A 21,437-nucleotide genomic window follows, 5' to 3' on the forward strand; every position below is an offset into this window, starting at 1 on the left:
CACATTTTCACAAAACAGCTAAAAAATAAAATGAATAAGACTAGTGGGACATTTTCCACTGATTATTTCAAAATCAAATATTTCAGTAGACTGGGCTCTATTTATCATATTTTGAGGGAAAATATTTTCCAGCTAGCTGTATTTTGACTTTCATAAACAAAGAAAAAATAAGATTCAGATGCACTGAAATGAATTACCCCTCCTGGCAACAATTTAGGGATCATCTCTTTTCTAAATTGAGGCTTCCTACGGATCTGGCATTGTGCAACTAAACTGTACAGAAGAAAGCGTGAAGAAGACTAGTGTAAAGGATTATCACAACAAATAGATGACTCTAAGCAAAATTGCATCAATGTGTTTCTGAAAATCTTCATGTCATAACTTTGTATCAATAATAGAAAATAACTGATGGTTTATAAAGATGAATTCAGAGAGAAAAGAATACAAATAGAATAGGAAGAAGACATCCATGAAAACAATTTACAAATGAGTTGTCTTTCAAAATGAGGTTTCTCATTTATCCTTTGGAAGATTTCTAATTTGACTATGAAATTGAAGCTGGATATAAATTGTAATCTGGGTTCTTGAGTTTAAAATAAGTTACGTTCACCTGCAGAAATAAGACAGTGCTACTAATGTGTTTTGGCAATTTACTGAAACAAAAAACTATAACCCAAATACTTTGAATAACCTAGACATTTTTGCAACCTATGAATTTCATGTATTTAAAGAGTATATATAGATTCTGCTTGGTACTTTTAATAATGGGCAGGGGTAGAATAACAGGAAATAAGTAAAAATCACCCTTTTTTTTGCAAAATAGTGAGGTATCTTATGACCAAATACTTGTTTGGACCACAAAATGATTGACAGTTTACATAATATTGAATGTAAGTATACAGTTTTATATAAACTTCAAGTATTTTTACATAAGCGGAAAGAGTTCAAGGAATGAAAATATAAATGAGTCTATTATATGAGTATAATGAAAATTTATGATGAGAAACGAGGTTAATGACATTTTGATTTGAACTGTAGCTCAAGAAGAAAACACTGGAGGTGACAGTCTGGGATTATGATAGATTTTCTTCCAATGATTTTCTTGGTGAGGTGAGCCTATGGTTTCCTTTTTTTTATTTGCTTCATTATAAACCATCAATTAAATCTTTATGGAAAGGATATTTCTTAAGTGTATAAGATAACTATTTCTGGATAGAATTCTTTGGTGGATAGAATTTATTTACAAATGACTCTGAATAGATGAATAGCAACTGGAGAAATAATTTTCACTTTACCACTTGATGTACTTTCTAATTAATTTGCAAGATGAAATATTAATTGTTTTGATAGAAAGTTATATAATCATGCTGTGAATCCAAATGATCATGTAAAAGATTGGAGATAAATTTATTGTATTATAAAATGAGCTGGATTTTTTTCAAATGCATTTTCAGTTTATTTAATTGCTATTCCTCATTGCACGTATGAATGACTTGATGTGACATTTTACATACTTCGTTTAAGTGTCCCACAAAACATCTCAAAATATTTTAAGAAGCAAAACTAGAAGTAGGAGAAAGCAGTAAAAACAATTTTTATAAATTCACAAGGAATGTAACCTAATTATGAAGTGTGGCAGGATGGTCAGATTCTGTGATATTTTTCATCTATCATATTCCAAAAATACATATTTTGTTTAGTGATCTTTGCTTAAAGCAGAAGTTATGAATTAATGTTAAAAAAATAAATCTCCAAAAATATATAACACCTAGAAAATACAATATCCTTTTGATAGAGACAATAGAAAACAGTTGAGTAGTCTAGGTGACATGATGTCTTGTTTGGCTCCTACACTCTGTACCTTTTTCCCATCAAAACTAGATCATTTGAACTTCACCTACAGGCTCCATGTGGTATAGCCACTTGGACTAATCTTGGTCTTAGACAGGACTACTCTAGAGTACGGTTATATCTGATTTATTTTCCTATTTCAAAAAGCTGATTTATTGAAGTCCTTATAATTTATTGTTCACATGAACCTAAAGCATATATCCATTGTGTGGTTTTATTTTTTAATATCTGCTCAAATATAAGATGCCAACTACTGTAAAATGCACCATTGTTTATGTACCACTAAGAAAAAATGTTGCCAATTAAACCATGACACAGCGCTTTCTTATTGTAAACTGTTGGTAATCTCTCTGTTTCAAATGTGAACTAAAGTATGTTTTAAAATAGAGGGAATAAGTTAGTAATTGAAAATTAGCCATTCTTTTTCATTTTGTCCCTCTTGTAACTAAAATCAAACAATCTGCAAAAAAACACTAGCCCAGTTTAAGAATATCATGTGTCCATTTAACAAAAGAAGACTTTATTTTATGAAGAGATTGACTTGTGACTCTACCTTTTTGCATCATCTCCAAATAATTTAATTAATAGAGATGTCATACAGTTCAAGTTAACCAGACGTTTATACAGCATCTGGTATGCACAAGACATTCTCAGTATCATGGGTGAAGAAAAATGAGGAAGACCTCATCATCCTAAAGGTTATACTATATCCTTTGACTTATGTCCCTGAATAAGTTTCAGATCACAGAAAAAAAACAACAAACGAATTACAGCTTAATCCATAAATTTTACTCACTTATTGCACTTTTTTCCAGGTATTGATTGATTTATCTAGCACATCTCACCTCGATAACACGCCTAGGTGGTATCCTCTCAAAGAACAGACTGAAAGCATTGATCATGGCAAGTCCCATTCCAGTCAAAGCAGCCAGCAGTCCCCAAAGCCGTCTGTCATCAAAAGCAGAAGCCATGGTATCTTCCCTGACCCATCCAAGGGTAGGAGATATTTCAAGTAGAAAAAAGCTTTTGTCTTTTTGTTCACTCAGTATATTCTTGAATATGAGTGCCCGTATATTTAATATCTTTTGAAAGGTATTATATTGGGAAATATTTAATATAATATCATGCAAAGAGTAGTGGATGTGGAATCAGGAGAAAGGGGCTTTAGTCTCAGATCAGCCCTTAATTAGGTTGATGCCTTTGTGATCTTCACCCCTCTGGTTCTCTGTTTTTCAACCTCTAAAATAGAGGAGGTTGGGTTATATGAGCTATTGGGTCTTTTTCAGCTCTCAAAATCTAGGTTAATATGACTTTATAAAATACGTTGGGGTATTTCATAAAGAAAACATAAAAATCCTCAACAGTTCATTGACTAGACATAATCATCATTACCATTTATGCATGTGTCTTCTGTTTAAATCCCTATTTTTTCATATGTATATTCTTACTCATAAATCATATATGTAATATATGGACATAAACAGTTTTGCATTCTGCTTTTTAATGATATCAAAAACATTTTCCTCATGTCATCAAAACAATTGGTATGCTGAAAATTACTTAAACCTTTCCTAAGTGGTGCATTCAAACTAATTCTATGATTTTTTTAACTACTATTATTATTTTTTAATTGCAGCATCATACATTGGGTTTGGCAATATGCACAGCTTTCCCATTGGAATGGGCTTTTCCTTTGGGAGGTTCATTAACCAGTTATCCTACAACACAACAGTAATCTTCATCATGAAATGAGTTAACTGCCTGTATGAGAGAACCATGTAGTATCTTTCCAGGATATGCTGAGCTATTTATAAGTATTAAATAAAAATTTTTATATTGGATCTGAGTATTCCTTCCTTTTCGCCTCTTCTCAGGAAGTACAGCAAATTGAAAAGTGGTTCTTTGCAATTTGGATTGGAAATGCAAGTGTTCTAGGAGACGAAAAACTGAGGTCGTGTCCAGGAGGCCACTGAGTTAATACAATAAACAACTGACTACAATAAGTGCTGTAGATTACTTATGAGTTGTATAGATCATTTCTGGATTCCACTTAGCCAGATCAGCTCTGCACTAATTAACATTCTGGAAGATGATTGGTATAAAGACCTGTCTCTCTATGACTACCACAGTAAATGTGTGATCTTATATATACATTCTCTAAAATCACCTGAGATGATGATATAATACAGTCCCCACTTCCATGTGTCCCAGTGACTCGCACACCTTCCTCCAGGAATTTTACTTAAAACTCCTCCTGCGGCAATGTCAGCCTATTGTTTCTTCCCTGGTCCCTACTAGAATTAGCAGAGTTGCTTGGTGAAACTGTAAGTTAATATATTCATTTATATGAGACTACTTAGAATGTATTTATTCCTCTTCTCAAACCTTTCTTCTCAAGATTATCATCCTCTTGCCTTTCCTCCCAAAAATTGTCTCCCAAATGTTGAATCACCTCGCTGTATGGTGAGCAGTTGCATAAACGCGCCAAAAAAGAAACAGAGTTAACTTAAATCTTAGACGGTTTCAAATTATGTGAGACCCAGCTTGACAGGAGGAACGCTGGAGCAAATTTAACTCATGTTTTACCCTTTTGTAACCAGACATGCAGGTTCCCACCATTGAGAAATCCCATAGTAGTCCCGGTAGCTCGAAATCCTCATCCGAAGGCCATCTCCGCTCTCATGGACCATCTCGCAGTCAAAGCAAAACCAGCGTCACTCAGACCCACTTGGAAGATGCAGGGGCTGCTATAGCCGCTGCCGAAGCCGCCGTGCAACAACTCCGCCTTCAACCAAGTAAAAGACGCAAATAAATTCCTCAGCATGGCAGCTTAATGTTCATCTGTTGCCTTTCTTTCCTGCTGTCCTTCCCCATTTGCTTTGTTTTGTGCTTTCCCTGCTCCCTCTGTTCTCTGTCCCTTTGTCTGTGTAGGAACAGTATCGATACATAAATATGCTCTCTCTCATGTAGTTCTTTTTTGTTTTACTTTACATAGAACGAAATAAAACTGGCTGTTTCTCCTTTGTCTCCACCATCCATCCAACCTGGCTCATAGTATTTGGTAGCTGTGTCTGTGATGTGTGCAGGCAAAACTATGTTGTGTGTCCTTTTTGTGTGCACTTAAATATCCTTTAGAATACAGGAATTATAAGCACAAGTGGCTGCCAGTTTTCCAGGCATTACACCAAAAAAAGGCACACACATAAGCATTGAGCAGATTAGCAATGAGAGTCTCACCTCTGAAAAACACTAAAAAATTTTAGGCAGAAGAGTCATGTAACCAACAGTCAAGTTCTAGAACCTAGGGGAAATGGAAAAAACATTTTACGCTTAAAATTTTTAATAAATTATGCATGTGAAATAATGAGGCTTTCCACGTGAGAAACTTTGTAGTCTTTTGGAGAAAAAAAAATCTGTAAAGAAAATAATGTTTCCTATATTCTCAAAAAAGTATGTAGTATTAATATATGTCTAAGCATATTCGATGAGGCCATGTTACCTCATTAAGGATCCATTCTGTTGGATCACACTTTGTATATGATACAAGAGAATTTATAGGGTTATTCTTCTTTCTAACCACTGGAAATCATTTGGAAGCCAAGATATCAATTAAAGCGTAACAATTCACCCATCTTAACTGCTGTAATTTCAATTGATAGAATTATATAAGAACTTAGTGAGTACAGACACTTTAAAAATGTAGGAGCACTGTTACTTCCAAGAGGCATCAGGCAAACAACGGAGATAGATGAATATTCTCCCCATCTCCCAAAGTCATCATTTACAAAGAAACAGCCAGTTTTAACCCCCTTTAGTGCTGTGCATGTGGTGTCATTTTGGCATTTGAAAACAAAACTTCCTTCGATAGAGCAAAAGATCACTTCTGTTTGCATGAATAACATTCAAGCTGGTTCCATCTGAGGATACATACTCTGGGTTTCCATTTCACCCACACTACCACAGCAGCACATAAAAGCGGTCAGTCTAATCATGCCAGGAAGCAGCACAGACACAGCATAGCAGGAGTCCTCCCCATTCAAAGAACTCAGTCTGATAATCTGCCTCCACCAGCTAATGGCAACCAAGACCAAAGCCAGCTAGCCCTCAGGAAGGTGATGTCTGATGGACCAGTCAAGCCAGAAGGAGGTGAGCAGAAAGGCGCTATTCAAAGCACACAGCAAGAACATCCCCCAAATTTAAAGCCCTCATCTTTTAATTTTTAGAGATTGTCTGATAAAGTATGTTTATCCACTTTTTAATGTGCTTTTGTGGGCATGGCATTTCAGGACTTCATCATCACTGTGTAAGTCCCAAGATGAGTCCCATAATATATTGACTACAGTGATTTGTATTTTTCTATGCACTGGGCATCTTTTGACTTTTGTTGGGAAATAGATTAACAGTATTCATATTGCAGAATGGAACGCATGCTACTAACATAATCTGTTCAAGCATGACTATAAATATGTTGCACTGTGATAAAAGTTTAAACTGCTCACAATTCGAGTTAGCATACCAGTTGGAATGTAGATCAGTTTTTGTTGAATATTATTTCAAGTGTAACTTTTTTAAAAAATTCAGTGGATTTTGGAAATCTTAGAGGAAAGTAAAGGAAAAAATTGTTAATGCACTCATTCACCTTTACATGGTGAAAGTTCTTTCTTGATCCTACGAACACATTTTTTCCACTCATGTTTCCATAGTTTTCAAGTGTATCAGATGTGTTGGGCATGTGAATATCCAAGTGCCTGTGTAATAAATAAAGTATCTTTATTTCATTCATAAACCACTGGGTTCTGAGCCATTGTTATATGATGCAGCTTAAAATGAGTGTGTCAGTTTTTGCTTTCTCATTTGATTCCTTGCAATAGAGAATTTAAAGTTACTGCTTCGTTGCTAGTGCAAGCTATAATGATAGAATATTGAGTTGCAGGACAAAGTTTCATGTCGGAAACATAAGATAGATGGGGAGTTATTACCAAATAAAAGTACCAGAGCTTACATAAACATGTCAATAAATAATGGGTTTGGGCTACTCTAGGCAATGCTTCCACTCTTCCTTTCTTGCACGTCTGATCTACTTCACCATCTTCTCAGCTTTCTGGATAAAGGAAGACAAATCCAATGAGTCTTGCTCCAGACAGGCACCTAGACTTGATCCATGGCTTTGTTAGGAAGGAAAGCAAGTTAATATCTGTCCCTAACTTGACACCAACAATTTGTGGAATTTTCCCCAAGAAAGAATGCCACTCACTGCCAGTGACAGGGATCAAACCAGGGTGATTATAAAATTATCTTCATTGTAATTCAAATTTAAATTTAATTTTAATTCAAAAACATATATCAAAGAAAGGATAAAAAAAACCGATAGCAGTGTTTGCCCCCTTAAGTCCCTTCCAGCCGTAAAACACTTGATTCTATGATTCTGTACTTTCCACAAACTAAAATTAAGACTTGTACTTTCCTATTGCATTTCTCTGTGTTCTCAGAAATTTTTAAAATTTAGTATGCTTTTGTCCCAACTAATCAGACATTTAGGAGCAATGGAGGATGTATGTGGCAGTACAAAGGCCAAACCACTGTGATGTTCCTTGAATTAGCAGGCAATTAAGGAAACAGCTTAAATATTAAGATAATTGTGAATATGCATTTACTCAGCCCAGTTTATAGACTATCACCAAAGCAGTTTCCCTTTTCTAGTTGGCCTTACTAGTACTGTCCAAGAGTACTTAAAATTTCACCTCTCACCTTTTTTTCCATCAAATAAGTTCAGTTGATTTCTTCCTTCATTTTCTTACCGCAAATATTTAATAATTGTAAATGTCACAGTAGTCAAATGCTTCTCTTATTTCACTCTATTTTTAATTATCATGATTTAAGTATTCCTATGATAGTTTGTCCTAGTTTTCCTAGATGTGGGTCTTAAAATTTGCAGCAAAATGCATTTAACTCCCTTTCTTTGAATAATGCTCTAATGGATATTCTCATACATTTAGAATAGTTCTTCACATTGTGCAAAGTGTTTCATCACCCATTTTCTCATTTTGTCACACCTAGTGGGTGAGGGATTCGTTGCAGATATTTTCATTTCTGTTTTCTGAGTGAGCCATCAGAGAGTCGGGGTGTGCGTGTGGCAGCATGACTGGTGAAGAACACATACCTGGAAATTGTCAGAATCGGCAGTCTAACCCTTGTTTATGACCGCACCTAATAAGCCTTTGCTTTTTAAATACATTGGCACCTTTGAAATCAAACCCTCCTGATTTCACTAAAAACAATTGTCATTTACTTATTTGCTATTTACACTCCAGTCCTTACAAATGATTAGAGGTTGCTAGAAATTATGGCGGAATACAATTTAGACTTGGTCTACCTACTTGATCCTCTTTTCTGAAGGCTGATAATTAAACTGCCACAAATCAGGGAAGTAAAACCTTCCCACTGCACAAGCCGAGTGCAGCAGTAAGCAGGCTCTGTAGAGGAGGCGGTGTGTACATCTGCAGTCATTGCTATCAAGGGTGACGAAATTGTCCCTAAAGAGCTTTTCATATATATATATATATATATATATATATATATATATATATTTTTTTTTTTTTTTTGGTGAGCTTTTCAGCGGGTTTCTGCTTGAAGTAGCAGAAAATATGGGTCAGGTAAGAATTATGGAGTAAGAAAGGAGGAACTTTTTCTCTCCCTCCAGGGTTTGGTTGCATGCTAGGAAACCTGAAGGACAGGATTTAGACAGATTGTGCCAGGTCATCCTGACACCTAAACAACTCTCCATTTGTATTTAGAAATCCCTGGAAATGTTTTTTTCCAAGCCAGTTGGTTTGGTGGAATATAGGCCCGGCTGTTTTAGAAGGTAACGCCAACCAGGGAAAAGAGTTTCAAAATAGGTTGTTTTTTAAAACCATACCCAAACTAAAACAAATTGAAGTATTTTTACAACCTTGAAAATTAATTTAGTTGCTATGGAATATATTACATTATATATATATATATATATATATATATATATATAAAGGGCATTTTTAAATTCCTGAGCTGTTTTTGTTTGATCTGAGATTTTAGGTAAGCTTTAAGTTTAGAAACACTCATGCAGGATAGATAGAAGTATCCCTCCACCCTGGGCAGTAAGATGAGAGCTTGGAGAGGTTAGTAAGAAGATGAATCATTGACTGAGTTGTGTGAGGAACTATGACTGAAGGTCCCTTGTTGTGGCCGAATTTTAGGAGAAGGTCCTGAAGCTACTTCCACAGACCGCTGCTGGAAACTCCACTTTCCGTAAGGCTCCTTTGCGGCACCTGTCAAAGAAGAGTTTCCTATCCATATTGCCGTGGTGAACTCTGACTAAGCCATCTCTCTGTGAGAGCTGCTGTCTTGGGCAAGTGGTATGGGTGGCTGGGTTGGGAAACAGGGCGGGCACTGGGAGTGGAGAGAAGTGTTGGTTACAAAGGCAGTAGCTGATCAGTGGTCCATTCTGTTCTGACCCGAAGCAGATGGTCACTTTTGATCAGAAAGAGTTTGGTGTTCTCTGTTTCTGGAAAGGAGAGGGTTCAAAAGGGAAAGAAATCAGAATGAGATCATTTGGAGGTGAAGTCTTCTGGAATGTGTGTAAGAGGTTAATAGAAACAGACTTAACATTCCTCATTTCAATGTGTTTGTGCAAAGAAAAGAAAGGCAGCAAAGCTTTAAAAAGGAAACTTTGCATAGTTTAAAATAGAAAGAAAACAAACTGTAATGATGTGAACACAGCAAATAGCCAGCAAAAATCTGAGAGCATCAAATTGGATTTCAGCTTTCAAAGTTTTCTGCCTGTTTCTCTGGGGGCAAGGGTTGTATTTCTTTGTTGTCTCTGAAAATCAAAGTGTTCTTCTAAAGTTCTGGGTTTTTAAGAGTTTCCATATTTTCTTAGAAAGATTGGTTATGCATTTTCAAATCTTTCTATAGTCATTTAATATTCATTGCCAGAAATATCTCTGCTGCACATGCAGAGGCACAGACAGTAAATATATAGCTCTGAACATATGACACTGTCTCTTGTTTGTGCACCTTCCCTCCCAAAGGTGAATTCACTGACGTATCATCAATGGATACTTTTGTTCTTTTCTAGTAGTAGCCATGAGTGTGTCAAGCCATCCACGTAAGGAATTACTGGTTCATACTGCAGTGTGCCTTTGTCGCGTGATCTAACCAGGGGCCTATATGATTGAGCGGGACTATTAATACATGATCCGAGAAGAGAAAGGCCTAATTTTTAACATGTCAAAGTGCCTTAAATGCTATTTATGACATGTCTTTAACAAAGTTAAACTTATTTTTTGATTGCAAATTATTGTATTTTAGGTTTAAACAAATTTATTTTTAAAAAGTTAATTTACCAAATTACCAGCAGAGAGCAGGACCCAGAGCCAATGAGACAGGCAAGTAAATGCTGATGGAGGAAAGAAATGAGAAGCATGGAAGATGAGAAGGCTGATGGGGACACTGCGGGACCATGGACAGAGGGTACAATCTGAGCTTGGGGCTGGGAACGTTATCGCCTGGGTAGGAAGGATCCTGGAACTGGGTGAAGTGCCACCTGGGGAGAGGCAGAAGAATGCCAAAAGCTAATAGCTTAAGCTAAAGCTTAATAATAGCTAAATTAATAGCTAAAGCTTAATAGCTAAAGCTTAATGACATTGCCTAATTCCAGATATCTATCCATGAATTACTTGATTTTTTTCCCACTTTTCATCCGAATGTACTACATTATGTAAAATCATGATATTTCACCCATTCTCTGTTGTGCAAGATAATCTTTGGGAGGGAGGGGGACATATGGGGATGGGATAGGATGAAAGGAATCTTTATGTATAATGAGTCAGACCGTGAAAAATAGCCTTTTTATTTTATTACTTTGTTGAGTCTGTAAATATATATTTTAATCATTGAGGTGACAAAAAAAACTTCCGGATTTCAAATGAAAACATTTCCGCAATATTTTGATTGGGGTATTACGGTTTTCAGATGTATAAAGAGAAATAATGTAGATAGAACCATAGCTTTATACCTCAATGTGTTTTAAAATACTGAAAGCTAAAATTAATTAAATGATCATTTGAACAGAAACTAATCAAAATATTAATAATACAAATCAAACAAGAACAGATAAGTTTTTAAGAAGAAAATGTTTGATGAAAATCAGGAGTTAGGAATTCCCTGGTGGTCCAGTGGTTATGACTCCACACTCTCAACTGCCAGGGGCCCAGGTTCAATCCCTGGTTGGGAAGCTAAGATCCCACAAGCCTCAAAGTGCAGCCAAAAAAAAAAAAAAAAAATTAGAGAAAATGTCAGGAGGTAGGTCCCTATTTCTAAACATAAGAAACAAAATGGAATAAAATTTCTACTTCTACTTTATTCTTAAAAGAACACAGAAGCAAAATCTACTTTTCCTCATTAAGACATTTGAAACTAAAAACCACATTATTTTAAGTTCTATAGATCACATTTTTTTTCAGAGATCTTATAGCTTTTATTTTTATTTAAAAAAATTTTTGAAGTATAGTTGATTTACAATGTTGTGTTAGTTTCTGGTATACAGCAAAGTGATTCAGTTATACATACTGGTCACATTATATTTTTATCTGACTCTTTAGGTAAAACGAGGTCGGAATCTAGAGAGAGAGAAAATGTAATTTTTATACTACACAATTCAAATTTCTTTCTATATGGATATATTTATACTTTCTATATATACTTTTAGTTTCTTGTAAAGCATTCTTATTGCTACTGACATTTTTAAAGTAAATAACTACTTTGGCTCCATCCAACTATTAATGTACAAGAAAATTGAAGAGACAATGTAGAGAAAAGCCGTTTTGGGACGAATTTGCATTGTTTTATGCCTGCCAAATTTCATTATTTACTCTGGATTTCTGTGTAATATAGTTTTTTGTGGGTTTTTAGGCAAAAATAGAACAGACAAGCAAATTTTTATGATACATATAATATTTAACTCAGACCTTATAATTCTAGAGTTGTGAAGTTCTGGGTGAAACAAATTCTGAAGAAGCTTAGAGAAATTCAAAGGGTGATGATAATAATAATAAATCTTTTCAAGTAAGGTGTTAGAACTTGATTTTTTTAGTGCAGAAAATAAAAAATAAAAGACACCATAGAATGATTGTCATGTATATACTGGTTTAAGATGATTGTCAAAAAAGGTTGGTGCTAATTGTTTTTTTTTTTTTCATTTTCACAGTTCATACTTCATTTTCATCACTGTAGATGTAGACCAGTGATTCTCAAAGTGTGTCCATTGATCCCTAGGTGTCCCAGAGACCTTTTCAGGACTCTACAAGGTCAAAAAATTCTTAAGACTCTTAAGATGTTATTTGCCTTTTTTACTCTCATTCCTTCCTTAGTGTGCAGTGGACTTTTCCTACATTTCCATGAGATGTCATGACATCATTGCTCTGATGGCTAATGGAATATGTATTTGTCAACTGCTTATGTTAAATTTTTCTTAACTTTGAATATGATAAATATTGATAGATATATTTCCCATAAAGCGAAGTTCTTTAAGAAATTCAACGATATTTAAGACTGGAAAAGGGGTCTTGAGACCAAAATATTTAAGAGCCACTGATCTATACCTGGGTACAATCATAATTTTATCAATAGTCAATGATGTTGGATAATTAGAAATTTCTTACAAGATATAATTATCATATTTGCCTCTAAATTTTCTATGCCTTTTCTATCTTGTATTGCATTTTGGAACCCCTACTTTCTTTTCTTATTTAATGTTAATTTATAACTTAAGATTGACAAATGATTTTATATTCTTATTTTAAATATTTTATTGGGCATGATTTAGATTAAGTTATGATTATATGCCCATTTTCATTATTTACATTTGCAGTTTGACTGGTAAGTTGTCTGTCAACTTTAATCAAGTTGTTCCTAGCCTAAGGTAGAATGAGAGGGAGTATTATAAAGGTAGAATACATTTTATTTGTGTCCTTATTTTGATGATAAAATTTATTGGAAAAACATTTATAAATTATTTGTTTCTTTAATCTTCTATTGTATTATCTATATTAGTGGTCCTATACTTTGCAAATTCATTGTTGGCATAAATAACAATAGAAACACTGAAGATCATCACTTTGATTCAAATTTGAGGAAATGTTAAGCTTCTTACCTCTTACTTAATCCTTGATCCTTAATTTCAAACATACAATTTATTGTGTTTTTAAATAATTAAAGCTAAAAAGGGAATTCTGAAAATATTTATCATTTATAGAAAATATTATCTGAATTACCCCTATTAGTTGCTCATCATTTATTCACATTCATACACACAGTTTTTTTAATGAATAGTATGTTTCAGAAACTCTTCAAAGTGTTAGTGATTCTGCAGTGGACACAATAGACAAAAATCACTGTCCCCATAAATATCCCATCCTAGTAATATTTATCAAATAACGGATTAAAGATATGTGGGAAAAATTTGAAGACTGACAAAAGCATGACTTTTGTCTATCTTCAACTGAAATTGAAGTAGAACATTGCAGTTAGTCATTGACTTAAGTTTATATACACAGACACCATCATGTTTAGAAATATCTGAAAATAGAATTATTTTGTTATTTGTTCTGGTCTGGTTATCTCTCGTAATCTTTACAGTTCACTGGGATATAACCAAGTATAGGAGGAGAGAAAGTGTTTGAAAATGATCTATTTGGAGAAGGTAGGAATATTAATGAAATTAATTAGAGACATTGTATTCCATGGGACTGGACAGGTGTTTACCAAATAATTGTCCAAATTCCTCTTTACTTTATGGCCACTGACTACATTTGAATGATATGAAAAATAATACTCAGTGTTTGTTGTAGCATTAGCCATGTAAATCAGTATGCTATTATTAATTTGTATTTGTTTACACTGGAAATGTCTCCTTTGGGCAGGATTTTTATATAAATCAAATTATTTGGATTCCGTTTAAAGGTAACATCCTTGTTATCTTAGTATTCATGATCTAGGTGATCAGTTTCAGGATTATATAAGGACATTTTTCAAAACTATTTTTATAATTACTTTCACTCAAACAGGACCACTTGTTTTGCAAGCAAACTGAGAGAGAATATTTCAGTTTCAAAGGAGAATGAAATAAATATTGAAAAATTGAGTTGCCCTTGAAAAATTGATGTAGATCTTGAAGATTTTTTTCTGTCAAATATATTTCTCCTTACTCTTAATCTTTTAAAGGTAAAGATTTTTCCTGTGTTATTTAAAGGTAAAGATCTTAATTGTGTTAGCATTTTTTTAGCACAAAACCAAAACTTGGTCCTTGATAAACTCTTTGTTCATTCTATTTATTTGGACGTAGCTAGAATTATAAACTAAACTTATTAAAGATAAAATGAATTTACTATCTTTGTGATGTCTTAATCAAACTCCATTATTTACTCTGAAATTTTGGTCCCCACTTAAACTGTATTTATTTTAAGTGTCTTCTTCCAAAATAAGTTCTGAACCAAAAACACCTTTAGAAAGGAAGACACACCTAAAAGGCAACATTATAGCACAAATGCAAGAACTATAGTACAGTGAGCCATCACATATTGTATTTGTGTAAGAAAAAAACCTTCTCTACCATGTTATTAAGCTAACTTTACTCTCATTTCAAACACATGTTGTATTGAAGTTATATGCTCTTACTTTTGTTCCCTAAAGTGATCATTGATCCTATTATCCATAAAGCTAGGGAGTGAATGGGAGACACCTGCAAAATAGTGATGCATTAGATCAAAAAAGATTGAACTGATTATTAAAATGTCTTGAAAAAGTCAGTTGTAAGGCCAGCGTGGATGGAGAGCGAAGAGTGCGAACATGATTTAAAGCTTTACCACCTTTCCCACGACATAGAAAATAGAGGCATCACATCTTCCTCTCCCTCTCTGAAAGAAGCTACTATGTGAATAATATGGAATATCTTGAGGGACATGTTTTGATTTTTTATAAGTTTGTTGTAACTTTCTGATATATATAATTATTTTTTCTGAGTGACCAAGCCAAGTGTTAGTGTTAATTTCATCCTCAGCGACCCTGGGAGAGAGGTAATATAATCACCAATAATTTTTCATTTAAAAAGTATTTCAGTGACATCCTTCCTTTCACTGACCCCACCTAGGGGTTTACAAATGACTTATATATTGTAGAAATCAGAGTTGTCTATTTTAAATACTTTTATTTGTGAAAACTTGTAATTTGGAGGTATGTGAACATTCCTACAAAGAGTTGTATTGAAGCTACCTATGCCATTTTTCTAGTGTCTTCTTTTAAATTTTTCCAAATTGGATAACGAATATACTGAAGTAAATTCAGAAAAAAGTATATTAAATTTCTAAAGTCCTTGTAAGATGCAACACCCCTTCTTAATACCCCTGGATGATAGTAGAAAACCTAAAAATGTTATTGCACGTAATTCAAGGGGAAAACTACCAACAGTGCTGGTAACAGAGGAAATTAAAAGTTGACATTTTTCAGGGCTACATCCAAATGCAATCAACAAATGAGATAAAACTGCAAAGTCTCTTTAGTAAATATAACAACTAAAACAACAGCAATAATAAAAGGTAGATAGATAAATAGAGAGTGAAAGGTAAAGGAGATAAAGTAGAAAAGGTCACTAAAGTTAATACCAGCTAAATTAAAGTTAAACCAGCTAAAGAACCAAAAAAAAAAAGCATGCTGTAAGTATATAATTTCTAAAATAGCCAGGTAGTTATTTCAGTTCCATCATTATACTATTGGAATAAACAAAAGAATTATTGATTGTTTTCTCTTAATTTCAAGCAGTTGATCCTAAAATCCTATACATTGTATCTATGAAGATAATACTAATACTGCATCAACCAAGTAATTTGGGAAATTACAGGTTACCTACATAATAAATTACTCCTGAAATATTTGGAAATACCTTTGAGCGAGACCAAAGATATAAAACCAATGGAAGTGAGGCTTCATACATTCCAGGCACTGAATTCTAAGGTAGGTAACCTCTCTTAATTTGAGACAATTCAATATGATAGAAAAGTGGATGAGCACTTTTCAGTTTTGATTTTTGACCTGGAACAAGTCACTTAAAACTTTCCAGGGCTTAGTTTTTCTATAAGCAAGATGATGGTTCTGGAACAGGTTATCTTTAGAGTCCTTACCAGCTTTTAATTTCCATGATTCCGCAATTATAAAATCATCTACAATTCTGATCCGAGACTTTGCTCATGGTGCTGCCATCGTGTGGTAGGCACAGTGATAGTTCTGCATTTTTTTAAGTATGTATATATAGTAGAGGGGAAAAATCAACAGAGCAAACTAATTGAAGACAGATGTTCAGTCAAAGAGACACTACCAGGTTTAATTAAGGTTAGCCACAGAGGAGTAATAAAACAAAATGTTTTCTAACCACCTAGCAGCCACAGAAAATGAAGAGGTCAAAGAATAATTTAAAACAGATTGAATTGCCTCACTGAAAATAAAATTCGTTTACCTGAAATGCCCCCTCAATAACTGAGTCACAAAATTATTCAACACGCTAGTATTTATTCTTCTAGCATATAGGGACCCTCTTTGTAGGAGTGGACTTCTTCCATCTCATATTTATATGATACATTCTTTTTTCTGGCTGGTACTTAATAGTACAAATAAAAATTCAAAAAGAAGGTAGGCCCCCCAAAATGTAACTCTTTAAGAAAATGGCTCCAAAAATGTTTTTCATTATTAAATAAATCTCAATTCTAATGTAAAATAAATATTTCCATATGTAATACACAGGTACATAATACAGGATTTCTGAAATTCTGATTTCAAGATTTGGAAAAAGCAGGTAGAATATTTTTAAATTGTTAATTTTGAAATCATAAAATTATGGAAAGTCATATTTAGTTTTAATGTTTTAAAATAATATTTTCTACAAGAACATAGAAAGAGAGACGTTACACTGAAATATAAACTGGAGCTCACCATCTGTCTGTATACCAAGAGGTGCAATCAGCCTAAGTACCAGTGTCTGTATTAGCACCATCTAGTGCCTCCCATGGAATGTTACCATACAAATTATTTTGTCACTTCAATTTAGAAATATATATATAATATTCATGGTCTGATATGAATTTTTTAAATTCACAAGCCTATGCTCTCCCATGTTTCATGTATTATTAAATATTTCAGTCAAGCCAGTTTTGAGGGAATTGGGATAACAGAACATCTGGTTGAGTGATCACATTTTTATATACAGTATGACAGATTAAAGTTGAATCTCTGATTTTAAAAGCTGCCAAAAATAGGTTACCCAAAATTTCATTGACAAAGAAAGTGGGGTTAAAAAACTATATTGTGGTATCTTTGATGAGATTTTTTTGATTTGTATCAACAGAACTGGATTAAAAATGAAAAATCTAAATCACTCAGATGTTTTAAGTTGTTTGGTTAAAGGAAAGAATTATTAATATGTTATCATTATTATAATTTTACTGTCAATTTATTAAATATTGCTTAAGCATAGTCCCAGGATTAAGCTTTTAAGAATGCTACCATGGAGCTAACATAGGTAGGTTCTGTTTCCAATAACCACATGAATGTAACAACTACGATTAAAGATACAAAGTGACAGTTGCCATAAAAGACAAAAATTATGTGCTATGAGAGTCTAGGTATAGAAGTTCACTTCTGATTGTAAAGATGAGGAAAATGTATGAAGCAGGTTCTATCTGAGCTGAGCCTTTCTGGATGAGTATAATTTAGATATGAGAAAGTGACAGGGTCAGAGGAGGGTATAACAAAACTGGTAAGAAGAGGCTTGGCTAGAGCTCAGGAGAAAAAAAGCCGAACTATAGGGATTCAGAGTGAGTGGTCTGAATGGGCTTCAGTGAAGGGTATACAAAGGAAAATTATGGGAGGTATATATGGAAAGAAGTAGACGATAAAGGACTTCGAGAGGCAAACTAAAGAATTTGACTGAAATCGTGAGATGTCTTGAAATTGCATACGACCTGGCCTCCAATATTAAATCCTAAAAGCACTTTATTCATTAAGAAGTTTGCAGTAATACAGATTTAGTTCAGTTTAATTGAGTTGATGGTTTCTTATGTGGGGGCTGATTCAATTAAACGAAATCAGCAAATAGACGTGTTGTTTCAAGTAACTGAAAAAGAACTTTTAAAATTTTTGGACTCTTAGCACCAGCTTATCAAAACCTCACCATTTCTGTATTTTTAGTCTCATTTTATGCTATGTATATATAGCCCTGTACAGGGAAGATCCACTTTGCATTTTAGTTTAAGTCATTTTCAGAAACTAACTGTCAGGCTATCTATCTCTACGCTTACATACCAGGTTAAGTCTAAAAAAATTCAGTCATGCACCAGATGTTTTGAGATAATGCCTAATATCTAGACTCATTTGAATTATTCACCTAACCGCCCAAAATTTCTTTAGATTCAACATTACGTGTAATTTTGTTTTGCAAAGATGTTAAGGCAGACTTAGAGTTATTCTGAAATATGTATATATGCCCTATATTTAGTTTTCTTTCTTGTAATAGTTCTTATAAACTGTGACTTGTTTGCGTTTAAAATATTGCGTTTAAAATATTGACGACACTTGCACAGGTTTTCCAAATGAAATTTCTATTCACCTAGGCAGTATGACAAAACTGGCTTTCCTTAAATTTATTTCTATCCTTGATCCTTTTCTATTATTATATTGTTTTACATTCTGTTCACATTTCTCAAATTTCCCAGAAGAGGAATAGAACTAGAAATTGCATCAGGTAAAATCAAAGTTTGCAAAAGAAAGATTGGATATTTTGATATGTAAATAAGAAGACATCATTTCTATAATGTGGATATTTTGATATATTGTGAGATTTCTCTGGGATAAAAAAAAGTTTTAAATTAGTAAAGATAAATTGATTTTAAAATTAATGTCTATTAATTAAGGTTTGTCTTTGAAAATGGTATATTGAGATTTTCCAGTTGATGAAATTAAATTTTTACATTCAATATCATACTAAAAATTGTTAACAATCTAGTAGGTTGTATTATATAATGACAATCAAAAGGTATGATAGCTTTTCCTTGTTTACAATCAGTTGACTTATCTGACTCATGTGGTTGTTTATACAGTTTAATATTCTTTATAATGTTCATAATTTTATATCAGTCATATTACCTTTACATTTTTTAACTTATCCTTTTAAAAGGTCTTTAACACTAAATACGTCAGCTGGGTTTCTTCTACATAAGTTGAAGAAAATATTAAACAAACATTATGACTATTATTCTTTTCCTGGAAATCTAGTCCTATGAGTTACTCTTAATTCACTGGTGACTGGCTATGTAACAGGATTCAGAGCCTTTTCTAACTAGCTATTCCCAATTTATAGATACCTGATATATAACTGACTAATTATCAAATGTTTCTTCCTTCTCTATTCTGAGAAAGGAATCCTACTATCACTGGAATAGATAGTATGAAAATTTCTGGTGGCTTTAGAGAAACTGCTAGTTCAGAAATAGAAGGGAAGAAGTGAGGAAAAGCTAAAGCCTTTGCAAGACTTGATCCTGGCTAATCTGATGGAGAGTTTCCTGCCCTCAGATGATTTCCCTCACAGCATCTATGCTTTTCACTTTATTTGGGTATATTGGTTAAAACTCCACCCACCGGATTGTCATTGTGTTTTTATACATTTCCTTAAGAAAAATGTTGATAATTTAGAATCATTAAATGATTATCAACTCTCTACCCCGTTGTGTGGATCTGTCCAACTGCTTGAGAAACTCCTGAGTGAACAGGAGGAGAGTATTTATGGAGGAGAGAGACTCTTAAGTACTTTTGCAGCCTAGAATACATCTAAAATTAGAAGAGAATCAAGGTGAATTCATTGTCCGGGACTAGGTGTGCTGTTCAGTGGGGAACAGCCATTGACGATAAAGCCCTGAAGAAGAGCTTGGGGGTACAGCAAATTAAATCACAAGACAAAGAAGAGTGAGTTCCAGTTTTATCTCACTCCTCATAATCACAATCTTATGAGGGGGGCTTTACTGACCCCATTATTTTAAAGTGAGGAAACTGAGACCACCTAGAGTTAACTTCAGCAGGAGTTGGGATACAAAACCAGATCCGTGTGATCAGAGCTTATGCTCTTAAACTCTGACCATATGTCACAAGACAAATGACAATTTCAAAAATTTGCCTAGAGAATCTCCACCGCCACAAAAAAAGAGGAAACACTTGCCTTCTGTTTCTTTTTTTTTTTAGTTATTTCTGAGATATACATTTTAAAGTAATAACTAGAATTATGATTTATAACATTATACCAGAACATATAAGATGTTTAGAAATTTCATGTAATGTCTGAAACATTTATATTAACATATTTCCATACAAATAACCCAAAGAAAGTTTAGTATTAGTTGTTTTTTTGTTTGTTTTTTATACTGCAGATTCTTACTAGTCATCAGTTTTATACACATCACTGTATACATGTCAATCCCAATCACCTACACCTGCCTTCTTTTCATTCCTTTTGCATCAGAATTTCCTCCCAAATCTCTAATCTAGAACTCTGCTAACAATATTACCATTCTCTTACTGCATAATTTATAACACAAATTCATAACTCTTCTATGGGAATATGGATTCTTATATACAAAAAATCAAACTCATGGGTTATTTAAAACAAATCCCAGTCATAAACTAGGATGTGCCTAAGGGGAAATAAATATCTTCAAATTTAAAAACATGCTGGAGGTAGTTGATAGAGCTACATACAAACAAGTCCAGGATTTTCAGTCATTTCCTGAAATTATCTATTCTATTTTGCATCTTCACTTCTCAGGAGAAAAACAAATTACTGGTTATTAATATGGGAAATAATTAAGCAATTTTCACATATTCTGTCATTTCTATCTACCCAAGTCTTCCTAAATTCCTTTCTCCATGAAATAGCCACAATTCTTATTTGTTTGCCATATCATTATTGCAATACTCTATAAAGAAATCACAAGTAATAATACTGTTTAACTCAGTCTAAAAATGTGATGGTTGATTCCTAGAAGTTAATCTTTTTTTTCTTTTATATCCAACAAAAACAATCAAGGGCTTTATTGTTGCCACTGAGAGTTACTGGTTAAGGAAAAGAAAATGAAAGGCAGGTTAAGAGATGTGGAGTTCTTGCTAGAGCTGTTTCTTTACACCCGTAAATGAAGAAACATATAAGTATGCATTCGGATATCAATGGGAGGTTCATTGATTGACTGTGGTGTTGACTCTTCCCACACCATGCAGCCAAGCCCACCAATCACCGGCCTGCAGAAAGCTCCGTGTCCACTGGCTCCTCGGGCAGCAGCTTTGGCAGTGGGTATAGCGTGGACAGTGAAGGAAGCAGCAGTACTGCAGGGGACACTAATCTATTTCCTATTCCAAGGATGTAAGTGGTGGTTTGTTTGCTTTTTTTTCCACTGGAACGTTAACAGCCTCATGAGTAAGCTTTTCTTAACATTGAAAAGGAAATAACTAGATAATTATCCAAG

At 33.8% G+C, this 21,437-nt stretch overlaps 1 protein-coding gene across 1 annotated transcript in view; it reads left to right on the plus strand.

Annotated features, from left to right (window-relative positions):
* Positions 1 to 21,437, plus strand: part of PCLO (piccolo presynaptic cytomatrix protein) — a 373,707-nt gene that overhangs the window by 309,044 nt on the left and 43,226 nt on the right. The window contains exons 18-21 of the mRNA XM_060304735.1: positions 1,039 to 1,110; positions 2,667 to 2,847; positions 4,452 to 4,646; positions 21,193 to 21,334. Coding sequence (XP_060160718.1) covers positions 1,039 to 1,110; positions 2,667 to 2,847; positions 4,452 to 4,646; positions 21,193 to 21,334 — 590 coding nt within the window. The remainder of the gene's footprint in view (positions 1 to 1,038; positions 1,111 to 2,666; positions 2,848 to 4,451; positions 4,647 to 21,192; positions 21,335 to 21,437) is intronic.

This window comes from Globicephala melas, chromosome 9 (genome assembly GCF_963455315.2).
Source record: "Globicephala melas chromosome 9, mGloMel1.2, whole genome shotgun sequence".
NCBI lineage: Eukaryota > Metazoa > Chordata > Mammalia > Artiodactyla > Delphinidae > Globicephala > Globicephala melas.